The following is a 17,420-nucleotide window of genomic DNA, read 5'->3' as shown; positions in this document are numbered from 1 at the left end:
CACGCACTGCTCGCGAAGTTTCAGTGCATGTAATGTTCAGTTTGAATTTAGCTCGATATTGGAGGGAAAAGGTCCCAAAAGTCTCTTTTGCTTCTATTTCCGCATGCTTCGATTTTGGCAGGGTGGAATTTGTAATGTAAATCGTCTGTCATGTTGTTGCGAAAACAAAACGAACGGATGGCCCACAGCTGTCGTGAAGCTGTGGAAGTAAAGCACCGGACAAGCCTGCCCACCGACATTTTAGCAGGCTGAGCTTTTTGTGTGGATAAAAATGGGACTTCAGTGTCATAACAAGGTGAGTGTGACACAAATTAACAGACTTTTTCCACACTTGGTTCGCCTTGAAAGTCGGGCCATCCTTCTTGTGATCGGGACATCCTTCGTGCGATGACTTTTGATCGTTACGTTTCTCCAGGTTTTTCCATTGTTTTTAGAAAATTCAAGACCTCGCCTCAAATTGAGATTGAATCGCAAAACTTTAACTAGCCAAAGGCAGTTCTGGCTTCAGATACGACGAGTTTAATCAAAAACATTATCCCACACTAGAAGTTTGGAAATGCATTCCAGCCGACCAACACCCCAAAATATTTATTTTCTTTCAATAATGAAAATACCTTTAGCATTTAAAATCATAGAGTAAATAACAAAGTTAACTCAAATGTAAGAAACTGAAACTTTTGTACAGCATGATTGCAATCGTTTTATTCTTGGAGGCATAAATGAAAAACTCATTCAAAATAACTTTGAACTCACTCAGATGCAGTGATGGTAGTTTTTCCGCAGAATATACAATTGCATTATGCTGCTGACTATTGTGATTTTTTTTTTTGTGCCTCAGTACTCAGGTCTACATTTTCGTTGACTTTTTTTTTTCATTTTAATTTTTTTTGCAGATGCATCGCCGACTAATCGTGCTAGCGTCCTCATTTGCGCTCCTGAGCCTCAGCCTAGCGCAGCAAGGTAAGGCAAGACCCAAGCCTAGAAATAGAATCGGAGCTTTGTGCTCCAGGAACAACAGGTGACGTAAGAACCACTCGTCAATCTGCAGACGAAAAAAAAAAAAAAAAAGAGTTTGAAAGTCACCCTGCCGTGTTGCCATGCCATTAGAGTCTAATGAAAAAATCGGCCATGCTTGTACTTTTTTTTTTTTCCCCTTTCAGAGCCAAACATTTGCCTCATGGCCAAGGCTCACTCATGCGATCAGTGTATCCAGGTGGCCGAGTCGTGCGCATGGTGCTCAGATGAGGTGAGGGTCACCTGCTTGATTGGAAAAATGTTTAAAAAAGTCACATTACATTAGATTACGAACCAAATGTATCCCTATCCTGGGCTACATTGAACGTATCCCCCTAATCTTGTCCCTCGTGCAGGCACAGTATAAGTTTCTGCACCATCTTTGAAATCACAACTTGGTTAAGGCGACTTCCCGTTGTATCACCAGTTCTTCCATTGGTACTCTCGGGAGTCTGCTCGGTGCGACGTCGTGGAGTCTCTGAAGGCCAATGGGTGCAATGTGGCCAAAATGGAGAACCCTCGCGGCGGCGTCTTGATCAACGTAAACAAACCCTTATCCGGCCGCAACCAGGCCGAGTGGATGACGCAGATTCAGCAGATACAGCCTCAGAAGCTCACCCTTACCCTGAGATCCGGTCGCTCCTCTGTACAAGTCTTATTTTGAAAAGGCCTTTCCTGTCTGCTGATTTGTTTTGTTTTATTTTTGCGATCCTGTAGGCGTGCCGCAGACTTTTGATCTGAAGTTCAAGCGAGCCGAGGACTATCCCATAGACCTGTACTACTTGATGGACCTATCCTTCTCCGAGAAGGACGATCTGGACAAGGCCAAGAACCTGGGCATTGATATCATATCGCAAATGCAGAGCATCACCTCAGACTTCAGAATCGGTGAGCAGGATGTCTTTTACTCATGATGTATTTTTGTCCCAGAAACGTTTCTCTGCCAGAGGAATTCTTGTAGAATTATTTGGAACCTGAGAACTGGGTTGGAAGTGAATTGTGGGGCCCTTTTTAGGAGCTGAAGGAAGACATGAACCTTTTAGTTCCACCAAACAATAAAAGACCCTAAAATGTTAAGGAAATTAGGGTTTTAGTTTAGTTTTGTGGAAATGTGGCTTGAGTTCTAGGAACTTCATCAAACAAAAGTTGTCTCCCCGAGCAGGGTTGGGCTCATTTGTGGCAAGGTCGGTGATATCGGACACGGGCACGACACCTTTCGGTTCCCAGAACCGCACCAGCTACGAGAACATCCTGCACCTGACCAAGAATAGTGACCTCTTCAACCAACTGGTCAGCCAGCAGCAGATATCGGACAACCCGGACTCTCCTGAGGGAGGCTCGGACGCCATCGTGCAGGTGGCCGTGTGCGAGGAGCAGATCGGCTGGAGGAACGTCACTCGTCTCCTCGTCATCGCTACGGACGCAGGATTCCATTTTGGCAAGGATGAGAAACTGGACGGTGGCAAGCTCCCCAATGACGGAAATTGTCACCTGGAGAACAACATGTACACCATGAGCCACAAATATGTGAGAATTCACTCACCGTCTTTACATACTGACTGAGTGACATGGATTTGGTGCTGGGTGAGTCAACTGTGTTAGCCATTTATTGCAACTTGTCTGTTTGGAAATTTTCAAAGCGTCGCAGAACCTCAGGTGTTCCACTGGAAACTATCCACTCACACTACGTTCCTAAATCTTAAAATGAGAAAGGGATCAAAGTTAGAATAGTTCTGGTTTATATAACACTGTAATTTGGGGTAAAAATGTGCCTTTAGTTCCAAGAACTACAATAATGATTTTTTTCTTAAACTGGCAATTACAGTCTCAAATACACGTGGCCAAAAAAAAAAGCTCTAGTTCAAAGTTCTGGTATTTTTTTATTGCAGGAACTCCAAGTAACACCAGCTCGGTGGAAGTTATCAATCAAAAGGGATGGTGCTATTGTGCTTCTTAAAAATGATGTGTTCATATTGTTTGTCAGGACCATCCCTCCATCGCCCAGCTCGTCCAGAAACTGAGCGACCACAACGTCCAAACTATCTTTGTCGTCCCTGAGGAATTGCAACCCCTTTTCGAGGTTCCAACTTCCAACAACATAAGTTTATTTGCCACATTTATTTGTGGAAAGTCATCCATTTTTTGTATGCAGGTCCTGAAAAATCTGATTCCCAGATCAGCCGTGGGCACGTTGACGTCCAACTCCAGCAACATTATCAAACTGCTCATCGACGCGCACAATGTGAGTGCAAACCTTGACTTTCTAGCCACAACATGATTCCTATTCCAGTTTTTGAACCCCTTTTCACAGTCATTGTTGTCCGAGGTCATTCTGGAAAACAGCAGGCTTCCAGAAGGAGTTTCCATCACGTACAAGTCCATCTGTAAGAACGGTGTCGAGGGGACGGGCGAGAAAGGCAGGAAGTGCTCTGACGTCTCCATTGGAGATGAGGTAGGTGGTATATTGAAGATCACTCAAACCTTGAGGAACATCACAAAAGAGGGACAGACTCTGAATTATGGGAGCCAACAAGTGCAGAAATAAGGGTTTGTAATGTCATGTTTGTGGTCTTCAGGCAACGTTCCAGATCACCTTCGAGTCCCAAATTTGACATTCCAAATGGATGTTTCCTTCTCTGCATTCAAATGATTTCAGGGGAATATTATTACAAGTGAAGCAGCACCTGTGTGACGTTGTCTCCGTCTTCTTCAGGTGACCTTCAAGATCTCCATCGAGTCCGAGAAGTGCCCGTCGCACGGCAAGCAGGAGAGCATCAAGATCAAACCGCTGGGCTTCACCGAGCAGGTGGAGGTGGTCCTCAACTTCATCTGCGAGTGTCCGTGCTCCGCCCGCGGAGAACCCAACAGCAACAAGTGCGACGCCGGCCACGGCACCTTCGAGTGCGGCGCCTGCAAGTGAGTGCCGACCTCTTTTGGGGGATCTTGACATTTTGGAGCAATTGTGTTTGATAATCATACAGGTAAGTCTGAATTTAAAGTCAGGCAGTGCCGCAACGTGCTCCGAATTGGGTTTGAAGCGACGCGGCATCGTAATACGTTTTGTTTTTGGGCAGGTGCAACGAAGGTCGCATCGGACGTCTGTGCGAGTGCAGCACGGATGAAGTTCGGACGGAAGATCTGGACGCCAACTGCCGCAAAGACAATGGCACGGAGATCTGCAGCAACAACGGTGACTGCGTGTGCGGAACGTGCGAGTGCAAGAAGCGCGACAACCCTGCGGAGATCTACAGCGGCAAGTACTGCGAGTGCGACAACTTCTACTGCTACCGCTCCAACAACAAGCTCTGCGGAGGTAGGCGCCAGCGCTCGCCATGCACCCAAGCAAAAACTTGTTGAGGTTTTCATTTTGTTCATTTCGCATGTGTGTGGTCAGGCCACGGACGCTGCGAGTGTCGCGTGTGTGTGTGCGATGACAACTACACGGGCAGTGCGTGCGACTGCTCCCTGGACACTTCCACCTGCCTGGCCAATAACGGGCAGATCTGCAACGGCCGCGGAAACTGCGAGTGCGGCGTCTGCAAATGCACCGACCCCAAGTTCCAAGGGCCCACCTGCGAAATCTGCCCCACCTGCCCCGGGGTCTGCACCCAGAACAAGTCAGTCCTGAACAATACCCTTAAAAAAGAATAAGTACAACAAGTGACTAAATATATTTGCTGTAAATTAGTTTTGTAAAATGGCAAAATTGTTCTTTCTCACAGGATGACTTGTATGAATGACAAATCAGTTATCCTCACTGACTTCATGATTTTTGTGCTTAGGGAGTGCGTCCAGTGTCGAGCGTTTCAAACAGGCCCCAAAATGGGCACGTGCGAGCGCGACTGCAGCTACTTTGTCCTGATCAAGGTGAAGGATCACAAGAAGCTTCCTCAGCCCACCGACCAGAGCTTTCTCCTCAGCCACTGCAAAGTGAGAGACGACCATGACCGCTGGTTCTACTACACCTTTGCCATCAGGAACGGTGTCAAGGAGGTCCACGTCGTCGAGACACTGGGTAAAAAACACACTCGACACATCAATACTGTATGATGACAGACAGAGACCAAGAAGCAGTAAAGAACGTCGGCCTCCATCGCAGGGGTGGCGTTCCAAACTACCCTTGTAATAAGAAAGACCACACTTCCAAAATAATGCAAACAAATTCAAATGCCTCAAATATAGTTATGGGGCACTGATCTCAAAGCCTTCCAATGTGCGTGCAGAAGATGGCGTCATGTTTGGCGACCTGGCGATGAGCTTCAAGGACAGCTTGGTGAAGCCCGATGTCATCTCCTCCTCCTCCCGTCCTCTCTCTTCCATCTTGGTGTTTGGAATTACCAAATGGCTCAATCTTCTGTGGTGTTTTGCAACCTCCTCAGTCCTCGCTCCTCTGTTTGCACGTTAGCTCCTCTTGTCAGAGATCCCGTCAAACAGTCAAGAACAACAAATGAGCAATATTTTGAGAAATTACATAATTACTCTTGTGTCATCATTTTATGGAGACAGCAATTCAAGATGACGTCATGCCATTGATGTATGCATGTTACAGGTAAAACATCTCCATGTCGGAATTATTAATGTAACAACGCTTGTCCACTTTGTGTATGTTTCAAGTGGAATTAAACTCAAATACAATGTACTATGGAGTTCAAGCTGTTGGAATTACGGAAAATGCAAAATATTGTCCGTTTGTTTAATTGGGGCTCATTTTGTTGCGGTGTACGGAATATCATTAAGAATCTTGAGAAGGCCATTCTCTGTCCAGCCTAAAATCAGACTTATACTTTTCAAGAAAGTAACAATTATCTCAAATGTAACTCAATTAGTCATTCTAAAAAATTACTCAAGAAAGTACTGGTTATTGTTGTATGTCATGTTGCATCGACTTGTAGCGCTTGACCGTCGGGTGACCTTGCCTGCAGCAAGATGGCGACCGCTCTGACGTATCCAAGCAACTGTACTGTTTTATTCAGGTGTGCTTGATGCATTGGCCGCTATGTGCCGCCGTTGTAGCGGTGTGGGCGGGGTGTGTCCGCAAGAAGAAGGAAGAGGATTGTGCAGTTCATCAGTGGGGCACCTCATGAAAAAAAAAAAAAAACGTCAAGTTGTTCCCAAGGAAAGGAGCAGTAGTTTCGGACCAGTCGAAGAAGGCTCTTCTTTGCGTGTCTATTTTGTAACGTATTTGTGGAAAAAACGAGGCAAGAAGTCCCTTAAAGCTGTGGAAAAGTTGTTCGAGTGACAAAGGCAACAAAACGAAGCTGCCCCCTCGCAGCTAACCGTCGCCCCGCTACCATTCTTTCATTGAGCGACTTTTTTTCGTCGACAAAACAAGACATTCTGCTGGAGTAATAAATGTCATTGTGACTCTACTGGAAATAAGTGTCAGGACAAAGTAAGTTTCATTCCTAATAATTGACTTTTGTACGTTTTGTTCACCTTTACGAGTTTGTGTTGCCACGACTGTAAGGCGACAAAAGATGGAATGTGTGTCTTCGGGCGACTACTTCAGGCAGCGGTTTAACATTTGAAAGAAAACATGCTTGTATGATCACACGGACGACTTTTTTAACAGCGAAAAACGTTTTTTGCGTTGGTTTAGTTTGAAGCCAAAGTAGGCCACCGTGCCGAGCAAACCACTTATTTGTTCACCGAACAAACTGCGAAAAAACGGATTTGCTACCTCTCAAATCTTTACTATTCTTCGTTCTGGTTAAAAATCCATTTTACTCTAATTGGCTCACTTTGTTGCATTTTGGTCATTTTATATTATTGTACATTCGCATAAATGGTTTATGACAAGTTTACATTAAAGTGTGTATAACATGTACCTTTAAAAACAGCATTGCTTTCTAACATACGTACATTGTTAAGGAATCTTTGTCATGTGTTGAGTTTTATCAAGCCAGCTTGCCTGTTTTGGTCTTGTAATATCATTTTGAATCTCTGAGGGGCGACGATGAGTCCCAATCGGAGCCCAACACAAGAAGAAGTAACTGCACTTTTCAGAGGCAAACGTACCCAGAAAGTCAAAGGTTGTGTCAAAGGCCACATTTTGGGCCATGTTTTTCGGCTGCGTGACAAGAGGTCCAGCGCAACTTGCCCTCACTAGGTTTCCAAATTCTAGAAAGGCAGGCTGGGTCAATCCAACTTTACGCATGTCTTTTTTTTTTTTTTTTACTTCCATTTATCGGACATCCTTGCGACACAGCATGAGTTGAAAGTCTCCCAGTAGACCGCAGTGCGGTTCTGTTTTAGCGTGTGTATCAAGTTCAGTAGTCTTCAGGGAGGTCTTGGCAGGCACTCTTTGGTTAACCAAACTCTTCTGGTCAGGCGGAACTGCAGAAGTCGTCTTTATCTTGGACAAGTTGAGACTGGTCGGCCACCGCCTGCCTGCCTCCCTGGCTGGCTTCTCGCTAAGGAATTGTAGCCTGAAGCTTTGTTTTTTTTATTTGCTTTGACTTGTTCATATCGTTTAGCAACCAATAGAAAATAAAATCTTTAAAAGTCAAATCACAGAAAATGTGAAGGATTTGTCCTGTTGATTGGAGACATGAGGGACAGTGAGTCATTTCCTTAGCAATGTTTTTTCCACAGGCGGCGTGCGTATAAAGTTGGCGGGGTCATTCTGTTTTACGCAATCCAAGACCACGTCATTCCCCATCCTCCCCTAGTTGTCATGTTTGAGTCATGGATGACGACTTCTTTTCCTCCTCCGACTCCTGTCACATTGCAGTGAAGCCTCCAAAGTGGAGCATGAGCAAGTTGTCTTCTTCACTCTGTGGGAGCTGACCCAAAACTCTACAATAGCGATTCAATCGACTTAACTTTTTCCATCAGGCAAATGAAAAAAATGATGTCATTGCTGGGAGTGAATCAAACGGGTCTGTGGTGTTTCGTCATTCTGTCGATCATCATGGAACTTGGCGTTGACGCCAACGTGACCGAGTGAAGCCCGCAGATGAGAACCTCCAGTTTATTTTTTTTCAGCATCTGAAATACGGATGTGCTTAAGTTGGAATGTATGAGCTCATCCCTAAGAGGTTTGGGATCCCATCCTTGTGCTTCACCGTTCTGTTGGCTTACTAAATTGGAACGTTGCTTCGCTGTTTCCTTCCTAATGCAAACTTTTCAAGACAGCTCTTATCACAATTTGTTATTTCCGTGTCCGATTACCTTAACCCCACTGTGGCTTATTTAATAAGGTATGATTTCAAATGATTTGATTTCTTTTTACACTGTCAACATTGTGAATAGTCATCAGTTAACTGCGATCTGTCCTGACGCAACTTAAGATGCTCCTGCTTGTAGTCGGGAATGAGAAATTGTGGCTCACCCAAGGCGTGGTTTTGATAAGGGCAAGAATTGTGAAGTCAGGCTGGGAGTGTTTGTTTGGTGTTGGCGAGACCAAAAGTAGACCAGCTGAAGCAGCAGCTGGGGTACGCCGTCTGTCTGACCGAGTGGCAAAGCGAGGAGGGGGATGGCTGGACAAATGGGACCCCATGCGTGACCTTTGAAAATAAACAAACAACCAGGCCATCAAAATGCTCTTTAACTGTATTAAAAACAACAACAGGAAAAAAGCAGCAGCGGAAGCAAAGCATAACAGGAAGTAGGGTCCAAAAATAATAGTCACGCTGGTCGCTGTAGTTTGTGATGTTACTTGTTTTTTCTCAAAACATGCTAAACTTAAGTCTTCCCAGGTTGCGTCGTTGAAGTCGTTCTAAATGTTAGCAGATGTGCTTTTGAGCAAAAGTACAACGAGCCCGCATTTTATGAAGCATCATGGCCACATTTCTTGTTCGTTTCTCCCTGTTCAATTTAAGCGTGATAAAAGTACACATGTGAGTCATGAAGGTGAGTGTCCTTCCTAAGTCATGATCACAAAGCACCTCCGGGCGCCAAAACAGCGAGGCTCAATGATTCACCGGCACGTCTGCTGCACGCCGCTTGCATGTCCTCACATGATGCAGCCGAGCCCAGCTAGACTGTTGTGCTTTGTGCAAATGTGAGTTTAGTTGAACCTAACCGCTAAAGAGAAGTTCCACTTCCATTTTAAAGGCATTATGTACATTTGTTTCTAATAATATTGTCGTTCAGTCATGTTGTTGCTGTGAAAGTTGTTGGCAAGCAGGTCACGTGACCCGACGCGACAGGATGTCATTGCTTAGAGCAACTTGGCAAGAGTGCCTGCCTGCCACCAGTCTGCTTTTTTGTGTCTGTGTGTCGGAGGTGTGAATTTAACATTTAACACCCAACCTTTCCATCACAGCTGTTTGCCTAATGCTCCATTGGGAAAGCCATTTTCTGTGTGCGCACGCTTGTGTGTTTGTGTGTGTGTCTGTTTCACACTGGGATGGCTGAGATTCTGTCTGACCAAATATGGGCATTGGATGAGTTGACCCCCCCCAACACACACACACACACACACACACACACATACATGCTGTGGTCATTGTGGTGATCGTTGTTTCCCCGATGTTTGGGTTGAGTCATGCCAGGATGAACATACAAATGATGAATTATTGATTTGTCTTTTTTGTGTTATGCTTTTGTCTCCAGATGGATCCACGGCTAATTGCGCTAGCATCGATGTTAGCATTTCTGAGCTTCATCCGAGCGCAGCAAGGTAAGATTCGGTCAAAGGGTCCTGCAGAAGCAACGCGTGTCACCATGACAACTTAACAAAAACACGACTCCTTTTTGGCCAAACTACGTTAAAAAAAGAAAACAGTTTGAAACATGTTTTTAGAGCAGACGTAAAGTTTGACACAACAGCGGCGAATTTATGAGCGCCAATGGTTGGCCATACTTCCTCGCAGCTGCTTTTTACTTTTTTTTTTCTTCTTCGTATTCTTTCAGAGGGAAGTGTGTGCATCAAGGCCAACGCTCAGTCGTGCGGTCAGTGCATCCAAGTGGCCGAGTCATGCGGCTGGTGCACAGATGAGGTCAGTTGCTTGATTGAAAGAATGGGGGCAGTAGGTTCATTTGTCATCATCTCCGCTAGAAACTCTCCCAGACTCCTAATAAAACATTTGAATTTGGTTTTATTGAAAAAACAAAACAAAGATAAAGCATAACTCGAAATGTTCTCTCAGTTGTTGTTGTCATGCCAGTCGCACAAGTTGCATCTTGCCGCTCTGAGCTCGACAAATTCCAGCACCTCGATACTTCCACATTAGCCACGGAGAGAAAGTACAACAGAGACCTCCGCCGAGGTCCAGCTATCTTTCTCAGCAAATTGTTTCCGGCTTACTAGTCGCAACTCCTGTATGGGCCTGAATTTTGTCATGAATCCTTTTCAGACTTTATTCATTGTCTTGTACTGCCGGTTGCTGATTGGCCGGCAAAAGTCACACGGCCTCACTGCCAGATAAGGAAGGAGTTCATTCCAACTCAAGTTGAAGTGACCCTTACGGCTAACAATCCACAATTCAATTCCAACTCTGTCCACGTTTATTCCAATCCGGGAAAAACAAATGTTTCAGACGATGTCATCTTCTGTGGGTCGCTCAGGGCTTCCTCACGGAAGGCGAGTCCAAGTCGGCTCGCTGTGATGACCTGGAATCTCTGAAGACCAGAAATTGCAACGAGGCCAAAATTCAGAATCCTCGCGGCGGCATCGTCATCAACAAGAACAAACCGGTCACCAACCGCAAGAAGGACGATACGGACAAGCCTAAACCCGAGCAGATCACGCAGATCCAGCCTCAGAAGCTCACCCTCACCCTCAGATCGGGTATGTGCCTTCTTTCCAAAAGACGCTTCCCGTGTGCTGACGTTGCGTGCCAATTGATGCCGCAGGCGAGCCGCAGACTTTTGATCTGAAGTTCAAGCGAGCTGAGGACTATCCCATTGACCTGTACTACTTGATGGACCTGTCCTTCTCCATGAAGGACGATCTGGACAACGTCAAAAACCTGGGCACAGACCTCATGAGGGAAATGCAGACCATCACCTCAGACTTCAGGATTGGTGAGGAAAAAGTTTTTGACTTGTAGCACATTTCTGGGCAACTCGCAACTTTTGGAGGACCTCCTTGTTCTGGGGGGTTACGATAGGAACCTTTTGTGTTGTTGTCTGCAGCAACAGGAAAAAGTTGTGTACATTTTGGTAGAAGTTGGGTTCAGTTCCATAAGTACCAAGATTGTAAGTGCCGTTTCCTCCGCCTTTAGGTTTCGGCTCGTTTGTGGAGAAGACGGTGATGCCGTACATCAGCACCACTCCGGCGCGCTACAAGAACCCGTGCACGGGCAATCAGAACTGCACCAGCCCCTTCAGCTACAAGAACGTCCTGAAGCTGACCAACAAGGGCGACCAGTTCAACCAACTGGTCAGCCAGCAGCAGATCTCGGGAAACCTGGACTCTCCCGAGGGAGGCTTTGACGCCATCATGCAGGTGGCCGTGTGCGAGGAGCAGATCGGCTGGCGGAACGTCACTCGCCTCCTCGTCTTTTCCACGGACGCCGGCTTCCATTTTGCCGGGGATGGAAAACTGGGCGGCATCGTGCTCCCCAACGATGGCAAATGTCACCTGGAGAACAACATGTACACCATGAGCCACTACTATGTAAGACATCACTCATTATGCCTCGTTTTTGCCTCAATGAGTTGACAAATACCAACAACTGAAGTTTCTGCAATTTGTGGTAGGAAATGTGGCTTTGGTTTCAACAATTCAACATTCTCAGTACTGTACTTGAAGTGCAATACGCAGCCACACCAGGATCTTGTAGCAGCTGCACCTCCGCTGAAAATTATGATGCCGTTTCCACCAGTTGATTTCTTCAAGCCTCTGATTGAAATGGCCTAATTGTTACTCGACATATAATGGCGCTAGAAACTTTTTTTGCTCTCCTCCGATGAAGGCAAATCTATTTCCTGGCCTTGCTCACATGCTAATATTGTGTATCGTTTCCTTCAGGACTACCCGTCCATTGCCCATTTAGTCCAGAAACTGAGTGACCACAACATCCAGACCATCTTTGCAGTCACTGAAGAATTCCAACCTGTGTACAAGGTGCCGTCCTACAGCAGCCTCAGTTGGTTTGTCTTCCTCGTTCGTGCGTAAATCTCACCCTGTCAGTCTTTTGTGCACAGGAGCTGAAAAATCTCATCCCCAAATCGGCCGTGGGCACGTTGTCGTCCAACTCCAGCAACGTCATCAAACTCATCATCGACGCCTACAACGTTAGCGCACGGATTAAGTTTACAAGCACAACATGATCGATTCCGTCCATTCATTATTTATTCTCTTTGGCGCAGTCTTTGTCATCGGAAGTCATTCTGGAAAATGGCAGACTTCCAGAAGGGGTCTCCATCACCTACAAGTCCATCTGTAAGAATGGCGTGGAGGGAACCGGTGAGAACGGCAGGAAGTGCTCCAATATCTCCATTGGAGATGAGGTGCGTGGAAAAGTGAACAACATTCATCAAAAGCGGGACATCTGGGGTTACTGTCTGCATTCCAAGAATTCTCAAGAATTTTGCCAATTTTGTTTTCACAGCAAGAAACACCATTCAATTGAAGTTTCCCATTCCAAATTCAAACTGTTAAGCTCATCCAGCAACTCCTTTCCACAGTTCTCCCCTACGTTGTCACTTTTCATAGTCAAATTCCCAAATTTGAGAAATTGTATCTGTTGACATTCCAAATGGATGTTGTCTACTCTGCATTCAAACGATTTCAGGCGACTATTATTACAGGCAAAGCGGCGCCCGTGTGACGTTGTCCCCGTCTTCTTCAGGTGATGTTCAAGATCTCCATTGAGTCCGAGAAGTGCCCGTCGCATGGCAAGCAGGAGAGCATCAAGATCAAACCGCTGGGCTTCACCGAGGAGGTGGAGGTGGTCCTCAACTTCATCTGCGAGTGTCCGTGCTCCGCCCGCGGAGAACCCAACAGCAACAAGTGCGACGCCGGCCACGGCACCTTCGAGTGCGGCGCCTGCAAGTGAGTGCCGACCTCTTTTGGGGGATCTTGACATTTTTGAGCAATTGTGTTTGATAATCATACAGGCAAGTCTGAATTTAAAGTCAGGCAGTGCCGCGACGTGCTCCGAGTTGGGTTCAAAGCGACGCGGCATCGTAATACGTTTTGTTTTTGGTCAGGTGCAATGAAGGTCGCATCGGACGTCTGTGCGAGTGCAGCACGGATGAAGTTCGGACGGAAGATCTGGACGCCAACTGCCGCAAAGACAATGGCACGGAGATCTGCAGCAACAACGGTGACTGCGTGTGCGGAACGTGCGAGTGCAAGAAGCGCGACAACCCCGCGGAGATCTACAGCGGCAAGTACTGCGAGTGCGACAACTTCAACTGCGACCGCTCCAACAACAAGCTCTGCGGAGGTAGGCGCCAGCGCTCGCCATGCATCCAAGCAAAAACTTGTTGAGGTTTTCATTTTGTTCATTTCGCATGTGTGTGGTCAGGCCACGGACGCTGCGAGTGTCGCGTGTGTGTGTGCGATGACAACTACACGGGCAGTGCGTGCGACTGCTCCCTGGACACTTCCACCTGCCTGGCCAAGAACGGGCAGATCTGCAACGGCCGCGGAAGCTGCGAGTGCGGCGTCTGCAAATGCACCAACCCCAAGTTCCAAGGGCCCACCTGCGAAATCTGTCCCACCTGCCCCGGAGTCTGCGCCGAGCACAAGTCAGTACAAAAGAACAGCGCTCGGCCCGGGGCGCGACCAAAAACCACATGCTGGGATTTCAGAAATTTCAGGAGAATTGGCGCGACATCTTAATCACGGCTGTGTTGGGTTGCCATTGAGCGAGGCACCGTCGGCCTACTGAAACACCCAACTCCAAAATAGGGTCTTTGATATCCCAGAAATCATCCACTATCTTAATCAGAAAAAGAAAATCCTAAATTTAATGTAACTTTGGTTCAGTTAAATTTCAAATATTTTCCAGAACTTCTCATTTTTTTCCCCGTGTATTACATTAGTATAGTTTTTTTCATAATATTCTGCAATTTTGTTGTGACCTTAGTTTCATAAAATTAACATTTTGTGCAATGTCAGCTTTTTCCAATGTATTTTTTCTTTCAAAATTTTCAATATTAGTATTGTGTGGTTAGGGAATGCGTACAGTGCCGAGCCTTCCAGGCGGGCGAGAAGAAAGAAACGTGCGAGCGCGACTGCAGCGACTTTGTCCTGATCAAGGTGAAGGATCGCGAGAAGCTTCCTCAGCCCACCGACCAGAGCTTTCCCCTCACGCACTGCAAGGAGAGAGACGCCAACGACTGCTGGTTCTACTACACCTTTGCCATCAGAAACGACACCAAGGAGGTCTACGTCGTCGAGACGCTGGGTAAGCAAGCTTCCATCATGTATTTTTACCGTTTTAAAAATGAAATATCTTTCCTCGTTTTACGATTTAATTCTTGTAAAAACATCAATTATTTTTCCCTTCTATGATGTTACGCTTCAACTGACCAAACCATCACTGGTGTCCCTCTGTGGCGACATCACAAAAGGAAGAACCATAAAAGGCCCTTGTCGAGTTTATCCTTTCAATGTTGGTGGCGCTGTTTTCATTTTGCAGGACTTTGACGTAATGTTTTTTTTTTTTTATGTTTTCCTTTGTTACCAGAATGCCCAGCCGGTCCAGACATCATCCCGATCGTGGCCGGCGTTGTGGCCGGGATCGTGTTAATCGGCTTGGCCCTGCTGCTCATCCTCAAGCTGCTCATGATTATCCATGATCGCCGAGAATTCGCCAAGTTTGAAAAGGAGAAAATGAATGCCAAATGGGACACGGTCAGTTGCTTGTCTTCTCTCCAAACACGTTACTCTGATTCTGATCAAATGCTGACTGAAATCCAAAACCACATCATCACTTTCTGACATTTGTAAATGTAGGCATTTATTTACTTTCAGCTTTTAGTTGATAAATATGAAAACATTGTTTTTTTGTTTCTCCATAGGGTGAGAATCCTATCTACAAAAGTGCCGTTACGACGGTGGTCAATCCAAAGTACGAAGGTAAATAATGGAGCGAGCGTCTCGTTCTCCAAGAAAACACTGTATGGAAAAGAATATCGGGGATATTTTTGTGTTGTCACTCTTTTATTTTGTGCCACGTTTGCTCCCATTTTGCTATGCATTAACTTGTGCAGTTTTGTTTGTTAAAAAAACTTGCCTCTTTTTATTTTTTTCATGAGAAGGTGCGGTACTGATACTCATCCTTAGAATTTTTTTTTTTTTTTTAATCTTGGTACCCGATAGCCTCCTAAGTGTGCCTTTTTTGAAGCCATCAGTGTTTTTATGGGATGTTGATCCAGAATAAGTGGGCCAAGTGGTATGTACTATGTGTGCGTACTTGCTGAGGATGTGAATTCTATCGAAGCGTATTGCTGCCAAAGAAAAGAAAAGTTCATGATCACGTGCTAAGGTGATAAGATTAATGTTTTGGTGTGAAACGTTTTACGGTACAACTCGATAAATGTGATATTTGGCTTTCGGCAAAAAAAAATACTTCTGGCTGAGGGCACTGGCGGAAACCAGTGTCTTTTATTGGTTTTTGTTTTTTTTTAGATCCGGAGCCTTTTTTTTGTCTTCCTTAAGCAAAAGTCCAATTCATCATTTTGCCAAATTTAACATAAAATTTATCAATCAAATGTGACATGTATTGTGTTAGAACGTGATATTGAATTTTTTTTTTTTTATTTGGTGTGACAGCAATATTTTCCCCATTGCGGAGTGTTTGGGTTCTGTGTAAAAAGCCATATTCATAGAACATGCTGTGTGCTTGATTAGATTGGCTTTGATTGATGGATGGAACCAATCACTTTTAACATGTGAAAACATTAGTCAGTGTACAGAACTTTGTAGGACTTGTTTTGTTTCTAAAGCCAACTCAGGTGCTTAACTTCTTCACAGCATTGCCAAATATACACATAAACACGCCATTTTTCTTTATTTTTTTATTTTATTTTTTTACTTAATTACTTTATTTGATCAAAGGAAGGAAAGCGGGAAGTGGATTGTGACGATCAGGGCTAGGGTAATATTTGTTTTTAAAGACATACTATGTTCAGATAAAGAGGTTTCACTCGATTCCATTTGTTCTATTTCATCCCTGCTGATCGCCAGGAGGTGGTGCTTAAAGCATTGAATGTTTCCTTCATGCATACATACCAAATTAGTGTGACCTACCGACCTCTGGATGACCCCAGTGTCACCAAAGGTTCGTTTGCCTTTTTCGTCTCCCTGCGTTGTCCCTCGACCCAGGACTGAGAGGAGTACCGCTGGAGGATAATTGTGTTGCTGCCTCATAAACCACACCTGACCGACACTTTTGCCAGGTTTCATAGCGTGGATGTTGCTCAGCCCTGTCCATTGGGTGTGGTCTTCAGTTCTGCTAAGGCTTCTTAGTGAGGTCTGTGATTCCTCATGACTATGCTGGTGTTGCTCATTCAGAGGCAGTCAGCAGGGATGAAATAGAACAAAAGTTACAACTGTAACTACGGTTCTATGAATCCTGAATGGCCGCCACGGCATCTTGTCATTCAGAATCCTTGTGTTCATGTGAGAAGATTCCGTAGAAAACTAATTACCTGTCCACTGGTCATCCAGGGGTCATAGGTGACTAATGCATATTCAAACTGCTGTGCATGCGCAAAGGAAACATTCGATGCTTTAAGCCCCGCCGCCTGGCAGTCATTCGGGATTCATAGAATCATTGTTAGTCCTAATTTTTGTTTTGAGTGCCTTTAAAAAAATGTCATGCAGAATTACATTTGTGTGTTTCAGAAATTATTTATTGAATAATAAAATGCAATTAATTGGTCTTTACATTTTGCTCTATTGTGCTTAAATGTTTTTGTAGTTTATGTAATTTTACAACATGCAAAAACGATCAACCTGGACAAAAATAGATCAATTAAAACGGATTTATTTTAGTGTATAATTGTTTTGCTACTGTTTTTGCTTCCTGACACAAAATGTTTTTGTTTCAAGGTTTTTATAATAAAATACTCTGTCATTGTGTCATTTCATGTAATGGTGTGGTTTTAACATATAGTTTGCAAAGCAACCTGAGAAGTTATGTCGTTCATTTCTGGGGACAACAGGGGACGCTATTGCCCAACATAGCTATCTGAGCTGAGTGAAAATTGGTGAATTAATCTTTTAAATTAACGCAAAATTACAGCGGTAATTTTTTTTTAATGTTGACAGCTAATGTAATTACATGAAATGAACAAAAAAGGAACGAAACGGGACCATTGACAAACTTTAGCCCTTAAAAATGATCCACATTTCTCGAAGACTTCTTGACCAATTGCGTGCCGACCTCGGCCCCGTGACGCGTGACGCCACCACCCCTCCATCTCGCCTTCTGCTGATTGGTGGCCGTCGTAGTCCAATCAGAAGGCGTCTCTCAGCAAAGTTGTTAACCCCCAAC

General features: G+C 45.1%; 2 protein-coding genes across 2 annotated transcripts; both read left to right on the top strand.

The window, feature by feature from the left end:
• The first annotated feature begins 5 nt into the window (after positions 1–5).
• On the top strand, positions 6–5,653 carry LOC148387284 (integrin beta-1-like). Its single transcript, XM_088395969.1, has 14 exons — positions 6–295; positions 894–960; positions 1,161–1,246; positions 1,442–1,649; positions 1,732–1,902; positions 2,177–2,541; positions 2,999–3,094; positions 3,167–3,256; positions 3,326–3,466; positions 3,728–3,930; positions 4,089–4,327; positions 4,409–4,631; positions 4,797–5,029; positions 5,238–5,653. The coding sequence occupies exons 1-14, from the start codon at positions 272–274 to the stop codon at positions 5,417–5,419; spliced, it is 2,328 nt and encodes a 775-aa protein (XP_088252095.1). The 5' UTR covers positions 6–271; the 3' UTR covers positions 5,420–5,653.
• Positions 5,654–6,043: 390 nt separating this feature from the next.
• On the top strand, positions 6,044–17,008 carry LOC148387283 (integrin beta-1-like). Its single transcript, XM_088395968.1, has 15 exons — positions 6,044–6,406; positions 9,574–9,640; positions 9,874–9,959; positions 10,528–10,750; positions 10,816–10,986; positions 11,187–11,581; positions 11,936–12,031; positions 12,112–12,201; positions 12,277–12,417; positions 12,759–12,961; positions 13,120–13,358; positions 13,440–13,662; positions 14,092–14,324; positions 14,607–14,773; positions 14,941–17,008. Exons 2-15 carry the CDS (start codon positions 9,574–9,576, stop codon positions 15,004–15,006), a joined length of 2,400 nt encoding a protein of 799 aa, XP_088252094.1. The 5' UTR covers positions 6,044–6,406; the 3' UTR covers positions 15,007–17,008.
• The last annotated feature ends 412 nt before the right edge of the window (positions 17,009–17,420 follow it).

This window comes from Syngnathus floridae, chromosome 14, assembly GCF_059516105.1.
Source record: "Syngnathus floridae isolate MCC-2025c chromosome 14, RoL_Sflo_1.0, whole genome shotgun sequence".
Classification (NCBI taxonomy): Eukaryota; Metazoa; Chordata; class Actinopteri; order Syngnathiformes; family Syngnathidae; genus Syngnathus; species Syngnathus floridae.
This window is presented reverse-complemented; position numbering and strand designations above follow the sequence as displayed.